The sequence below is a fragment of the Mustela erminea genome, chromosome 18, assembly GCF_009829155.1.
Source record: "Mustela erminea isolate mMusErm1 chromosome 18, mMusErm1.Pri, whole genome shotgun sequence".
NCBI lineage: Eukaryota > Metazoa > Chordata > Mammalia > Carnivora > Mustelidae > Mustela > Mustela erminea.
The window spans coordinates 20371339-20385808 of NC_045631.1; the positions used below are offsets into that span (position 1 = coordinate 20371339).

At 51.6% G+C, this 14470-nt stretch overlaps 1 protein-coding gene across 2 annotated transcripts in view; it reads left to right on the forward strand.

The window, feature by feature from the left end:
- NOS2 (nitric oxide synthase 2) overlaps window positions 1-14470 on the forward strand; it is a 33813-nt gene that overhangs the window by 11260 nt on the left and 8083 nt on the right. For both annotated transcript variants that reach the window (XM_032322279.1, XM_032322281.1), the window contains 13 exons: window positions 325-466; window positions 565-704; window positions 2045-2219; window positions 2313-2414; window positions 5583-5777; window positions 7020-7102; window positions 7678-7822; window positions 8691-8795; window positions 9735-9784; window positions 10161-10335; window positions 12111-12243; window positions 13115-13193; window positions 13983-14164. In XM_032322279.1, coding sequence (XP_032178170.1) covers window positions 325-466; window positions 565-704; window positions 2045-2219; window positions 2313-2414; window positions 5583-5777; window positions 7020-7102; window positions 7678-7822; window positions 8691-8795; window positions 9735-9784; window positions 10161-10335; window positions 12111-12243; window positions 13115-13193; window positions 13983-14164 — 1706 coding nt within the window. The remainder of the gene's footprint in view (window positions 1-324; window positions 467-564; window positions 705-2044; window positions 2220-2312; window positions 2415-5582; window positions 5778-7019; window positions 7103-7677; window positions 7823-8690; window positions 8796-9734; window positions 9785-10160; window positions 10336-12110; window positions 12244-13114; window positions 13194-13982; window positions 14165-14470) is intronic.

Consider the following 14470-nt stretch of genomic DNA (forward strand, 5'->3'; position numbering starts at 1 on the left):
CATCGGACTGCGCCAGAGAAAGGTGCAGCGAGGGCAAAGGCTGGGATGGCTGACCCCACCCGAGGGATGGCGAATATCCTGGAGGGGGTGGCCCCTGTATTGGTCTTAAAGGAAGAGGAGGCGCCGGAAGCAGAAGAAGGAGAGGGAAGGCATGTCAGGAAGAGGGCTGTCAGACCAGTGAGTGGCATGTTGTGTTGCTGCAAGAGTTTAGGTGCAGAAGGATGGGGAGCTGGAAGACAGGAGGTAGAGGGGGACCTGGGGAGGCTGGCTGGGAGCCCCCACCAAAGCCGAGGAGTCACTGGCACTGTCCTTGTCTTGGGGAAGGTCGGCCATCACCGTGTTCCCGCAGCGGAGCGACGGGAAGCATGACTTCCGGGTCTGGAACGCTCAGCTCATCCGGTATGCGGGCTACCAGATGCCTGACGGCACCATCCTGGGGGACCCCGCCAGCGTGGAGTTCACCCAGGTATGGGGTCTGGCCTTGGTGGCTGACAGAGGGGAGCCAGAGGGGTCAAGGGGCCTCATTTGGGCCAGTGGACTCATTTGGGCCCGTCTTGCCCCCAGCTGTGCATCGACCTTGGCTGGGAGCCCAAGTACGGCCGCTTCGACGTGGTGCCTCTGGTGCTGCAGGCGGATGGCCGTGACCCTGAGTTCTTTGAAATCCCGCCCGACCTTGTGCTCGAGGTGCCAATGGAACATCCCAGGTAAGCAGGCGGGACTGCTGGGGTATGCCTGTTCCATCCCTTCCTTGGGGAGATCTCTGGCCTCAGGCCTCTCTTTGCCCCAAAGCCCAGCCAGCATCAGGCAGTGGCCTGAGGGCTGGCTCTCGAGTCTTGCTTTGTCAGCACTTGCACAGCAACCCCATACCTGGGACGTAGGCCTTAGACTTGGAAGGATATGTTGATGATGAGGGGGAGGCAGGGACTTTGACAGATGGGGCCCTAGGAACTTAGACACAGTGACCTTGGGGGAGAAACCCTCAAATGGCTCTATCATTCTCACACTGAGCATCCTAGCCCTCTTGTCTTCCTGCCAACTCTCTCAGCTGCCCCCTTCTGATTGTGGTGAAAGTATAAGGCCATAGTGACTTCTGGAGCTCACCTGGTTCAGCCCCTGCTCTGGGCAGCAATCATCTTCACAAAATACTTCCATATATAGAGACTCACTGTGTAGCAGGTATTGAGCTGGACTCTTCTTTTTGTCCCTTGCATACACTGAACTCACTCCCACCACAGGGCCTTTGCACTTACTGTTCCCTCTACCTGCCATGCCTTTTCCTCAGAAATTTAAAGGATTCATTTCTTCTCTACAATGAGGTATTTCCTGAATGTCACCCCCTCTGAGAAACCTATCCTGATCACTTAGTCTAGAGCAAATACTCTTATCTATTACTACATCACCTTATTTTTCAATTCATCTGTTTACTTGTTTAGAGTCTAAACTCTAGTCCATAAGCTCCTTCAGTATAGGGATCTTGGCTTTCTTGTTCAGCTATATATAGCTAACACCTGAAGAGTACCTGGCACATAGTAGGTGCTCAATTATAAGCTCAATTATAAGCATATAAATTATATGAATTTACAAACGAGTGACACCATCAACTTTATTAGTAAACCTATGAGTTTGATTCTAGTATCTCTATTTTACTGGTGGGGTTACTAAGGCTCAGTGAGGCTAACTCACATGCCAAGGTCACACAGCTGGTAAGTGGTAAGGCAGAACTTGAACCTGGGCTTTCTGACACTAGAGTCCTTAACTACTATGTTGTGTTGGGTTCTCTGCATGTGCCTGTCACATGCTTGTTGCTTAACGTACGTTTGCATCAACGAGCAGGTAAATGAATGCGTAATTAATGAATGATACCTACTGTGCCCAGTTTACCTCTCCAGGCTGGATGAATTTAGAGAATAACACTTGGAAAGAAGTCTTCTTGGCTGATTCTTTTTCTGAAGACTTTTTTGTCTTTTTGTCGGTGGGGATGGGGGATGAGGGTGGGCAATAATAGTACAGGTCCTGTTGAGCGCTGGCTCTGCCTCCCTGCCAGGTATGAGTGGTTCCGTGAGCTGCAGCTGAAGTGGTATGCCCTGCCTGCAGTGGCCAACATGCTCCTTGAAGTGGGTGGCCTTGAGTTCCCAGGGTGCCCCTTCAGTGGCTGGTACATGGGCACGGAGATCGGGGTCCGGGACTTCTGTGATGTTCAGCGCTACAACATTCTAGAGGTAATAGGGCCCATCTGATGGGGCCGGCTTCAGGTGTGGGTCTGTCTGGGGGGGGCTCTCAAGGACCAACTCACCCTATCACTGCCTCTGCAGGAAGTGGGGAGAAGGATGGGCCTAGAAACACACAAGCTGGCCTCACTCTGGAAAGACCGGGCTGTCATTGAGATCAATGTTGCTGTGCTCCACAGTTTCCAGGTATGTTGTGTTCTGTGGATCCAGAGACTTTCTGGTCAGAAGGTTCTCTCGTCTAGTCACTCATATCATGCTTGGTTCTCCCCTGACAACATTGTCCATTTTTTCATGTATCACACCAGTACTGAGCATCTTGTTTGTGCTAGGCGCTAGGGATGCAGACAGATAAGCTCTCCTTCCCACACTGGGTCTTCTAGTGTAAACTTGAATGCTTCTAGCAACAGGCTACTCCTTACCTTTCAAGACTTGTCCGTCCCCGAGCTTCAGCACAGAATCCTCTTCCCTCTCCATTTCTCAAGGACTTTATTCCTAAAAATGCCTCCCTGCTTCTTCTGTGTCATCAGTGTCTTCCTCTCTGCTGGATCACTTTCAGCAGTGACTAATAGGCTGTAACATTTCCTATTTCCAAGAAATAAACAACCAGCTACCCAAATAAGAACCACAGCGACTACCTTGTTTTCCTGTTTCCCTTTGCAACTAACCCACTGCAAGATCTCATACACCTCCTTGTCCTCCAGCCACTCCAGTCAGATTTCTGTCCTCTACCACTCTTCCGGTCACTTTGGGAATTCTTGCTGTTTTCTAGACTCACCTAGATGGTCCCACCTCAGGGCCTTTGCACTTGCTTTCCCTCCTCTGCCTAGAACACCCTTCTCACAAATCATCCCGTGACCCCCTCCTTCCCTTCATCCAGGTCTCTATTGTCTCCTCGTTAGAGTCATCTTCCTGACCACACCTTGGAAGCCGGCACCCTTACCCTGACTCTATCCCAGGCCTCTCTCTTCTTCCTTTAACTCTGTCTTTATTTCTCTTTGTAATTCTTACTAGTTCCTACATCACATAGTACATCTACTTCTTGCCTTTCCGTTAGGGCTGGACCTTGTCTCTCTTGTTCATTACTCCAGAGGGTAGGAGAATGTCTGGCCATACCGAATGAGTGAATGAGAGCCCATGTCCCCACGAGCAGGGGCTGCTCATTCCTTCCCTCAGCTGAGCGAATGTGCCCACCCTATGGTCCCAAACACGGTTTAGTTGCTTGTGTGGGACTGAGCCTTCTCCTCTGTGTGCTTCTCTTACTCATATGAACGCCCCCTCCCTTCCTTTTGGGAAGGAGGGAGCGGATGTATGAAGATATTACTTTAGAGGCTGAAACCATCTCCCCAAAGCCATCAGAGGCCCTGGAGGCCAGACTGCTAGGAAGACAGTCCTTTATACTTTCAGCAAAATACACTGAGTGTTTTGCATGCACTGAGCACGAGGCTTGGCCAAGGATGTGAGTGGTGAACAAAGTAGACAAAAACCCTTTCCTTGCGGAGTGGAATGGGGAGTTGACATGAAACAAACATCCAGTAAATATTTACAATCGCACAGTTTCCCAAGGCTGCTCACCCCATAGGCAGCTCAAGCCTGTCCTTGATTGTTGGGGTGGGGGGGTTGGTCTGAGGCGGAACAGGAAGAGCCCCCTGGGGCTGGCCCGGCTCAGAAGGACCCCACTGCCCGTGGACCACACATCCTGACTTCCGTGGGCTCTGTGCACCAGCCCTGTCACTGCAGGAGGCAGATATGTCCCAGAAAATCTGCTGATCTTCAACTGTCTCCTGATCGCTGAGGACTGCATCCCCTCATGGCTAGAGTGTCTCCAGGACTTCCTCGTCACTCTCCTTCAGGATAAACTTCCTCATCTCTAAAACGGGAATAAATTGTAGGACCTCCCTCGCCAGGTTATTGTAGGAATTAAATGAAAATGTATGCAAAACACTCAACTGTGCTGTCTGGCCCCTAGCAAACCCTCAGTAGGCCTTAGTTTCACGGTTCTTATTTATTACCACCATCATCATCTTCTGAGCTTACAGCTGGCCCTGCACCCAGGACCTGCTCGTACAGGTGTAAGATGGCAGAAGACCCCTGAGCCCTCCCTCAGCGGGCTGCTTTGGTACTTCTGCCCTTGACTCGGGCAGTGTCCTCCTCTAGGAAGGCCCCTTCCCTGCCTAACTTGTGCCCATCCCTTAGGACTTGCCTCTGCTTAGGGGACCCCTGGGTGGATCATTCATCTAAGCATCTGCCTTTAGTTCAGGTCATATTTCAGGATCCTGAGATTGAGCCCCATGTTGGGCTCTCAGCTCAGGGAGGAGCCCATTTCTCTCTCTCCCTCTGCATGCCCCCGACCCAGCCCCCACCTGCTTGTGCTTTCTCTCTGTCAAATAAATAAATAAAATAAAAAATATATATACTTGCTTCCTCTTAGAAGCAGCTTCTGGAATCCCTTCCTCCTCCAGGTCTGTGTCTGCACTCAGCCCCCCACGTCCCCCAGCAGCCCCTGCACTTTCCTCTATTATATCTCATAGCAGACCACTTGCGTGGCCAACTTCCTCTGTGTCCTCGCCTTAGAATATAACCTAATGCAGAAAAGGGGCCTTGTGTTCACCTCTGTAATGCCTGTGCCTGATGTGCTGCCCAGCAGATGCAAGTAAGGATGGCAATGAATGCTTACTGAGCATGTTCTGTGCTTCAAAGGCTTAGTGAGTTTCAGCAGCTAATAGCTCAAGGTCACGTGGCCAGTAAGAGGCCACGGTTTGAATCATGACATTAAACAAATGTCTTGACTCAGTGAGTTGCCCCAGACAGGGGTGTGGCTGCCTCTGTTGGATCATTCCAGGAAGGCTCAGACCCCTTGGCTTCTAATTTTAGGATGTGGGACATTGTGGTGACTTGTCTTCCAAAGGCTACGGTTCCCCCCAACACTCAGTCCTCTCCGGAGATGTCTAGTTCCTTCTTGCCTGAAGGAACTCCTAGAACTCTCTACTAACCAGTGGCAAGAAGGCTCCGTGGTTGGATTTATCAGCATCCAGAGGGAGCCATTTGTTGGGAGTTGTAGGTGTGGCCTGAGAACGGGATACTGCCTCTAGAGGGCCGAGGTGGGGGGCCACCACATGACCTGTAGGCCCACCATGACTATGGTGACTTCTGGGGGTCCTTAATGCTCCAAAAGTGTCTTCGACTTGAGTATTTATTTTTAGCTGCAACAAAGTGGCCACGGGCAATGGCTGTCCCATTTTGCTGATTACCTGGCCTTTCCACAGTCCATCTTGGGAGCCCCGCAGCCGACTGACCACACTTGTGACTCCCTCATCCCTCTCCTCAATGCCCCCTCTTTGCCTCCTTCTCATTCAGAAGCAGAATGTGACCATCATGGACCACCACTCAGCTGCAGAGTCCTTCATGAAGTACATGCAGAGCGAGTACCGCTCCCGAGGGGGTTGCCCGGCTGACTGGATTTGGCTGGTCCCCCCAATTTCTGGGAGCATCACTCCTGTGTTCCACCAGGAGATGTTAAACTATGTCCTGTCCCCTTTCTACTACTACCAGGTAAGGGGGGGCTTTCCTCTCCTCTGTATCTTGGGAGCTCAAGGGTGGAGAAAGAAAGAGAGAGAGAGAGAGAGAGAGAGAGTGTGTGTGTGTGTGTGTGTGTGTGTGCGCGCGCGCACATGCGCTCACCTGTGGGGGACCCATGGGGGAGGGTCGGGGACCCAGAGACCTGTGCTTTTCAGGCTGCACTCCTGGGAGGCTGAGCAGCGTTTGTCCATTTCCACAGAGATTGGGACTTCAGGAAATAACTTATTCTACCTTCAGGGGCCCATTGCTCCACCGGGGCTTACGCTTCTGAGGCTGACCGCCATTACCCTTCTACCCCCACCCCCCATAGACAGTTGTAGCCCCTGATGCCGAAGAGCTTGGCTCCTGGGTCAGACGCGCCTGCAGGCAACTCTGCTGCCTCCTGACTGTAGGATCTTGGGTGGGTCTTTGCACCCACGTGAGCCCTGCTGTTCTCATCTCTAAAAGTGATGGACGTTAGCTCCCCAAATGAACTGGTGGATGCCCAGCCCAGAACGCATTCTATCACCGCTACCTGTTGAAACCAGTTCGTATTTTAAAAAGTCCAAAAGTGGGGCACCTGGGTGGCTCAGTGGGTTAAAGCCTCTGCTCTGCTCGGCTTGGGTCATGATTCTAGGGTCCTGGGATCAAGCCCCGCATTGGACTCTCTGCTCAGCAGGAAGCCTGCTTCCCTTCCTCTCTCTCTGGCTGCCTCTCTATCTACTTGTGATATCTGTCTGTCAAATAAATAAATAAAATCTTTAATATATATATATATATATATATATATATTTTTTTTAATAATAAAAAGTCCAGAAGCACTTTGGTTAGATTTGGGGAAGAGCTTCCTTACATTCAGATGCTAACTAGCAAATCAGGGTGACTGATGGCTGGGGTAGTTTGTACCTGCTGTCCTAACACCTTCCTTTACTCTCAGAAGAGGTACCTGGTTTGAACTCGACATTGTAGGACCTGCCTAGTGATTAGACACTAAAGATGAAAGCGAAGTGGGGCATCTTCCTTCTGGGGAGAAACTAATGGAGAATAAGCCAGAGGACCCCACAGTGTGGGCAGGAGCTGCAGCTCTGAGGGAGACAGAACCCCCGTCCTCCCCAGTGTGGGCTTCAGGGACCCCCAGCTCACAAAGGGCACGACGCGTCCTCTGTCTCCCTCGTGCCCCGACGCCAGAGCCGAGTCAGGGCCCACCCACCCTCACATGTGCTTTCTTTTCTGAAGGTGGAGGCCTGGAAAACCCACGCCTGGCAAGATGAGAAGAAGAGACCCCAGAGAAGAAAGATTCCATTCAAAGTCTTGGTTAAGTAAGCGCAAGCAGCCAGTGCTGAGATCTGAGCCATAGCCGTTCCTCCCAGGCGGCTGCCCTTCTTGGCCTCAACAGGCAGGGAGCAGAGAGACATGATGATCTTTATGGAGCGGTCCAGACGCCAAGGGGGAATCACTTGCCACCATTGGCCTCACCCTCCCTGTCCTCCATTTTCCCCAGGGGCTGAGTAGTGGGTTGAGCGGGTGAAGGGAAGAAAAGGGCCATGGGTCAGGGTCAGTAGCTGGTAAGAAACATGCATTCCGGGGCGCCTGGGTGGCTCAGTGGATTAAGCTTCCGCCTTCGGCTCAGGTCATGATCCCAGGGTCCTGGGATCGAGCCCCGCATCAGGGTCTCTGCTCAGCAGGAAGCCTGCTTCCCCCTCTCTCTGCCTGCCTCTCTGCCGACTGTGATCTCTCTCTCTCTCTGTCTAATAAATAAATAAAATCTTAGAAAAAAGAAACGTGCATTCCTTTCCCTCATCCTGCCTCACTTTAAACACCACCCCTCCCCCGTTCTCCTGGGCCCCCCGTGTTCCTCTGGAAGGCTGAGTCAGCACAGTGTCTGTCCACGCAGGGCTGTGCTCTTCTCCTCCATGCTAATGCGCAAGACCATGGCATCCCGAGTCAGAGCCACCATCCTCTTTGCGACAGAGACAGGAAAGTCGGAAACACTGGCCCAGGACCTGGGGGCCTTGTTCAGCTGTGCCTTCAACCCCAAGGTAACCAGTTCAGCAGGACACAGGCCTTTTTCTCTGCCTGTGTACAGACAAATTGGTGTAAGTTCAAACGGTTGCCCTGCTCCTGAATGTTCCAGGGCCTTGGATATGCTGAACGTATGTTGTAAATCTGTGACAGAAGGATAGGTGTGTGTCCAGGGATTCCCAAAGTTACACAGAATGTAAGTTCTCCATGGTGTGCCGGGGAACACAGTTTGAGAAAATCTTTCCTAATCCAAGTCTCAATATCTGTGAGTTCCTGCAGATAAATTTTATTTCTATTTACTCAACACCTTCACTATAGGGTGCCATGCTAAAAGTGAAGGGGACAAAGGATTGAATAGGAAAATGAAACCCCAGAGGGGGACCCATTCATGCCATCAGTGTTGAATTTCCTCCTGTGTTGGGAGACGTCCCATTTCACGTGGGTGTGGGTCAAACAGGGAGGCGGTGACAGGTGTCACCTGTCACCTGAGATTTGCTTCAGGCAAAGCGTTCGGGTTCCTGGGGGGTGAAAGAATGGTTGTTTTTGTAACCTCACCTCATTTTTGTGGAAAATACATCTGCACACTAAGAATTCAAAATGGCAGCAGGAGTGTTTTGATTTGGGGCCTGCAGTGTTTGGGAGGTGATTCCTCCCTGGCTTGTGGAAGGATCGCAATGGGGCTTGCTTGGGGCAGGATGGGGAGCAAAGTGTTCATGTGGGTCTGTTCGACAGAGATTCAGGAAGCACCTGCCTCTGTGCCCAGTTTGGGCTCGGTGTGGGTGGGGCCTGGTGGAAAAAGATGATTGGGAGGGAGGTGTCTGGCCTGGGTGGGGGAAGGGAAGCACAGGGTGTCTGGGATTGATGTCCACCCTCGGGGCTCTGCAGGTTCTGTGCATGGACAAGTACAGGCTGAGCCATCTGGAGGAGGAGAAGCTGCTGGTGGTGGTGACCAGCACGTTTGGGAATGGAGACTCCCCCAGCAACGGAGAGGTGTGTGGCCTGGGTCCCAGTGTTCTGGGGGTGGTGGTGCCAGGGCCCGAGGGGGCCAAAGAAAGGATCTGGGTGATTCAGCATGTCCTATGGAAGACATTTGGAAGTGAGTGCTCCGATCGCTCTGGGCTGCCTTAGCTTCAGCATTTGACTGCCTTCTTTGTAATTATCACCTTATGTAGGCGACCCCTTTCCTAGGACATACTATATATTTTCAAGTAAATTGACTTACCTTTTTTAACTAAAAAATTCACGTGTAAAGGAAACTTCGTATCATTCCCACAAATGGAAAGCCGACAAAAAACCCAATGAGAGCCCTAAGTTCTTGAATTTTCACTAGATACCGTTGCCTGACGTGGCTTGCTTTGTTTTTTTAAAATGAGCAATGGGCAAGTATTAGAGGTCTTTGGGCTCCAGTAGCTCCAGCTGAGACTCTCCCTAGTTTCCATAAAGATGATAATAATAATAGAAACAGGAATAACTAAAAAAAAAAAAAATTACAGAAAAGAGAATACTCTTACCAGATGATTTGACAATATTTTGCATTGCACCTAAAATTATCTTGAGATCCTTGGAAATGAGGGTTATCTTAGAGAGTATGGGACCAGCTGTCATTCTTACCAGGTTCCAAACAGGAAAAGAGGCTCACGCCCCATGAGGAGACCGTCTGGAGATGCCAGGCCCTCTCTCTACCAGACGTGGATGGGGCTGGGCTATTCAGGGCTACACCAGGGGTCAGGCCCACATGAGGTACTAAAGCTGACCTTGTCCTCAAGCCCTGGCCAGTTAGCCCCATACATAAACTGACTTCCATTTATGAATTTTGAACCTTCTTCTGCCAGATATGGCCAGTTTTGAAGTGGGCCACCAGAAGAAAAGTAAAAAGCAGTGCTTTTATGAATCTTGTCCTGAGAACTCAGTGGTTCTCTCTCTTTCTAGAAACTGAAAAAATCTCTCTTCATGCTGAAAGAGCTTACCAACAAGTTCAGGTAAGACTTTTCCTCACTCCCACTTGTCTAAGCCCTGCCTTGTGGACCTAAGTGTTCTGGGACCCAGGTATCAGGGAGGGTACTGGTTGTGTATAAGGGGGTCTCATCCAAGATGTCCAGGCAGAGAGAGTGTGTCAAGGGTCAAGCCAGGAAAACCAAGTCCTTCCCACAGGTCTGCAGGCTGAGCGTGCATTGGTCACAGGAGTTGGTGACAAGGCTTGGGAGCTGGAGAGGACCCAAAGATGGCATCCACTGGCTGGTTCTGTGCCCAGCTGGAGTAGGAGTGCCTGAGGCTGGCTTATAGGCAGGTTGTGCTATGTGATGCTTGCATGAGTAGGGTCACTCCAGTTTCTGTGTGTGTGTCTTCCTCGGGCAGGTATGCTGTGTTCGGCCTTGGCTCTAGCATGTACCCGCAGTTCTGTGCCTTTGCTCATGACATCGACCAGAAGTTGTCCCATCTGGGGGCCTCCCAGCTCGTCCTGACAGGGGAAGGGGATGAGCTCAGTGGACAGGAGGAAGCCTTCCGCAGCTGGGCTGTGCAAACCTTCAAGGTCAGTTCTTAGCCAGAGTTGCCCCCACAGCAGGGACTGGGAGGCCACAGCCCCCTCCTGCCCAGGACATCTGTGTCAGGTTGCCTGGGTGGCATGACCCCCGCCTGGTCCTACAGGTGTGGCCTGAGGGCTCAGGTCCCTGCTGCCTTCCCTCAGCCCCCCAAGGACTCCACTTGAAGCATGTGTCTCTGGGTGGGAGAAGAAGGCTGAGACACTTCCTGTCCTCTGGGAGCTTCGGTTTAAGATCTTTCCCCCTCTAATTATCCAGACCACCTGTGGGAGGCCACAGTAAGGCTTAAGACAAGGACCAAACCAGGCCCTGACTTGTGCCTCCTTTAAAGTCCGAATAACCTATCAAAAGGTTTAGGATGGGAAAAGTTGAGTAGCACTGAGAAAGGGTCTGTGCTGTGTTGTGTGCTCGCCTACGTGACTTCCCACACACTTGCTAAACAAATGAGAACAATTCGGTTGGGGTCATAAGTTCATGGTTGGTCCTTGCTGCCCTAGTACAGCCCATAAATTACTTTCAGGTTTGTTGTATCAATACAGAACATTTGTACTGGCATCAGTCATTTGGCATCACGAGGTCTGCTTATAGTTAATTGTGAAACTTATTATGGGAACTCGTGGTTGTTTAACTAGACACAGATGTATTGCTTCTCCTATTGTAATATCACTACATATATGGCCTTAATGCTTTGAATAAACTTAGCGCTGTTGGACATCCTCCTCAGTGCTCCTCCTGCCCCCATCTCTCTGCTTCTCGAGTTCTTTTCTTCATCCTCTTACCCTCACATTCCTGGTCTATTTGTCGCGCCAGCCACGACAACCACCTCTTGATGAATTAGCCTTATTTTAGTCTCCCAGCCACAGAAAGCCTGGGGACAGAGTCCATGCAGTGGAGTCTTTTGGACCTGTGTCAGAATCTTAGCAAGGTTTTGCTGCCTGTGGCCCGACACCCCTGATTTAAAGAACTCTTCATTGGGTGACTCTGTTGGTTAGGTGTCCAACTCTTGGTGTCAGCTAAGGTCATGATCTCAGGGTCATGAGATCAAGCCGTGTGTTGTTCTCTGTGCTCAGTAGGGAATCTTTTTTTTTTTTTAATATTTTATTTACTTATTTGACAGAGATCACAAGTAGGCAGAGAGGCAGGGAGAGAGAGAGAGGAGGAAGCAGGCTCCCTGCTGAGCAGAGAGCCCAGTGCGGGGCTTGATCCCAGGACCTGGGATCATGACCTGATCCGAAGGCGGAGGCTTTAACGCCATCCAGGCACCCTATGTGCTCAGTAGGGAATCTTCTTGGGATTCTCTCCATCCCTCCCTCTCCCCCTCCCTGCACTTTCTCTCTCTCAAATAAGTAAATAAATCTTAAAAACACAGCTCCTCTTGTAAGCAGAGCATTTTAGTCAGCCGTGGTATTTAGAGCACCAGCTTGAGTCAGGGCAGACCTTGTTCCTAGGCCCTCACTGCCTCCACGTGACTCCATACCAGGAGCACGGGAGTCACCCTCTCTCAGGGGGTGGGCATGTGGGTAAAGTGAGATATTAACTAGTGCAGTGTTAGCATCCACTCGGAGAGCAGTAGCAACTGTGTGCCAAGCCCGGTCACCTCTCTGAGTCCTCCCAGTGGCCCGATCCAATCCACGTGCTGAGTAATGATCAGAAGCACTTAACCGATCTGTAAGCACCTACAAAGTGGTGGCCCCGTTGTTGGCGATGATGTCATTGAGGATGACGGTGACCATGGTTAACACCAGTCTGCTCCACCTTCTTGCAGGCAGCCTGCGAGGCATTCGATGTGCGAGGCAAACACGGGATTCAGATCCCTAAGCGCTACACCTGCAGTATGACCTGGGACCCACAGCACTACCGGCTCGTGCAGGACTCGCAGCCTCTGGACCTCAACAAAGGTACCTGCTTCATTGCCCAGCTGGGGATCATTGCCCTGCCTGCTGGGGTGGAGGGCTCTGCACCTAGAGTCGGTGATCAAGGAGATCACGGGACCCTCTGAAAAGAGGCAGCTGGCCTCGGGCTGCCAGGCCTTGGTCTCTTGTTGGACCTGAGAGACTGCTGGGGGGTGAGGCTGGAGAGCTTGCTTCATTTCCAAAGGAGGCTCCTCACCTGCCATGCTAAGTGAGTCCTGACATTCATCTTGCAAGAAGGGCCCAAGGACCAGGGTGCCTGGCTGGCTCAGCTGATAAGGGCATCCAACTCTTGATCTCTGGGTCGTGAGTTCGAGCCCCATGTTGGGTGCCGAGATTACATTAAAAAAAAGCAGGGGTGGGGGCGGCATAAAGAAGCTAAAGTTCAGGGAGGTGAAGCAGGTTGCTAGCATGTGGCCTGGCTGGGATTTGAGCAGGCTGACGCCGTGACCTCTCGATGGTAGCTTCTGGATGCTGGGCCCCCTTGATTCCTCTTTTCTTGTACCTTGAATGCAGTAGTCCTGTTGGTTTCTGCATGTTGAGGATAGCCCCAAGATCAACTATGCTCTCCTGCAGGTGCCAGGCCATGGGGATGGCCTAGAAATTCACCCATTTGGGCACCTCATGCATCCCCTCCCCCACACCTAGCAACAGCACAAACACCCATGTCTGACCAAGCATCTTTATTTGTGATTCAGAAACATGGCAGGGAAAGAGAAAAAGAAAACCCCACCCCTGTCACAGTGGGATACCCCATGGGTAGTGTCCAGGCATAGCTGATTTAGACCCGGAAGCCTCCCTACCCCCCAGCCAATGCTTAAGAGCCACTCTGCCACATCATCCTCTCTGTCCCCCACAGCCCTCAGCAGTATGCACGCCAAGAACGTGTTCACCCTACGGCTCAAATCACAGCGGAATCTACAGAGTCCCCAGTCCAGGTAGGGGAGACTACGGTGCTGCTTAGATGACATTCCACAGGTTTAATATAATGGAAGAAAGACCAGAGTGAGTCCATCTTTGAAAGGAGAGAAGTGTGCCCTGGCATTAGCCACAACATCATGGGTAGGATCAGTAGGACAAGCTTGGCCAGTAACCCCTGTGACCTCTGGTGCCTTTAGCTCTGGTCTCCATTAACCATGGGCCGGTTTTCCAGCTTGAGAACTATGTACCTGTTTTACCACGGGTCCTTTGTCACTAAACCCTTTCACCAGAGGTGGAGGGCAAGAGGAACTCAAACCATTTGACTCTGTCTTAAGAACTTTCAGGAAAATTTTTGGCAGGGAAGGACATTTCCCTTTCAGGAAAAACGGGTGTTACGGATTCACTGAAGCTTTTGTTCATCTGCGCTATCTTCCACCATTTGTTAGGAAAACTGGGCTTTGTTCTAATAAGAACCAGATTTGTTCTGGGGACAAGGAAGGGTTTGTCCTAATGCCCACAGATATCCTGGGTGGGGGGGTGCTTTCTTAGGCAGAGGGTATAGTCAAGCCCAGTCAAGAATGGGCTGCCCACCCTCTCCCCACAGAGAAGCCCCAGGCCTGGTGAACCCCAGGCCCTCTTGAGCACCCAGCTCCAGGGGATGCCAGCAACCCAACCCCGCCCGTGCTCCCTGAACTGAGCAGGAAAATGAAAGAGGGCCCATTTCCTGGGGAAGTTGGCCCACCCGTCAGGGAGCACTGGAGGAAATCCTGGTGGCGTCACCAGAGGCTTCTTTTTCCCTTCTCCAGCCGTACCACCCTCCTGGTGGAGCTCTCCTGTGAGGACAGCCTTGGGCTGAGCTACCTGCCTGGAGAGCACCTCGGGATTTGCCCGGGCAACCAGCCGGCCCTGGTGCAAGGCATCTTGGAGCGAGTGGTAGACAGCCCTGCGCCCCACCAGCCTGTGCACCTGGAGACCCTCAGCGAGAGCGGTAAGACTTTTACACAGTGGCCCCAGCATCCCCCACCCCCAGCAGCCCCTCAGCTCTGCTTATGGGTTGGTCCTGCACCTGGGCTGTGGGCACCTAACCCTTCCCTTCCTGCTGAGTGGATGGGCCCTCCAAGCCCACACTAATGCCGCTTTGGAACAGAAGGGATGTTTCTTTGGAGCTCTCTGCCCAATCCCAGAGGCTGGGGAGTCTCTCTCCATTCTTTTGCTCACCCAGACACTTGTTTGTTAATGGATGGATTCACTTGTTTTTGCATCAAAATTTTAACCAGTTGGTCACATCTATATA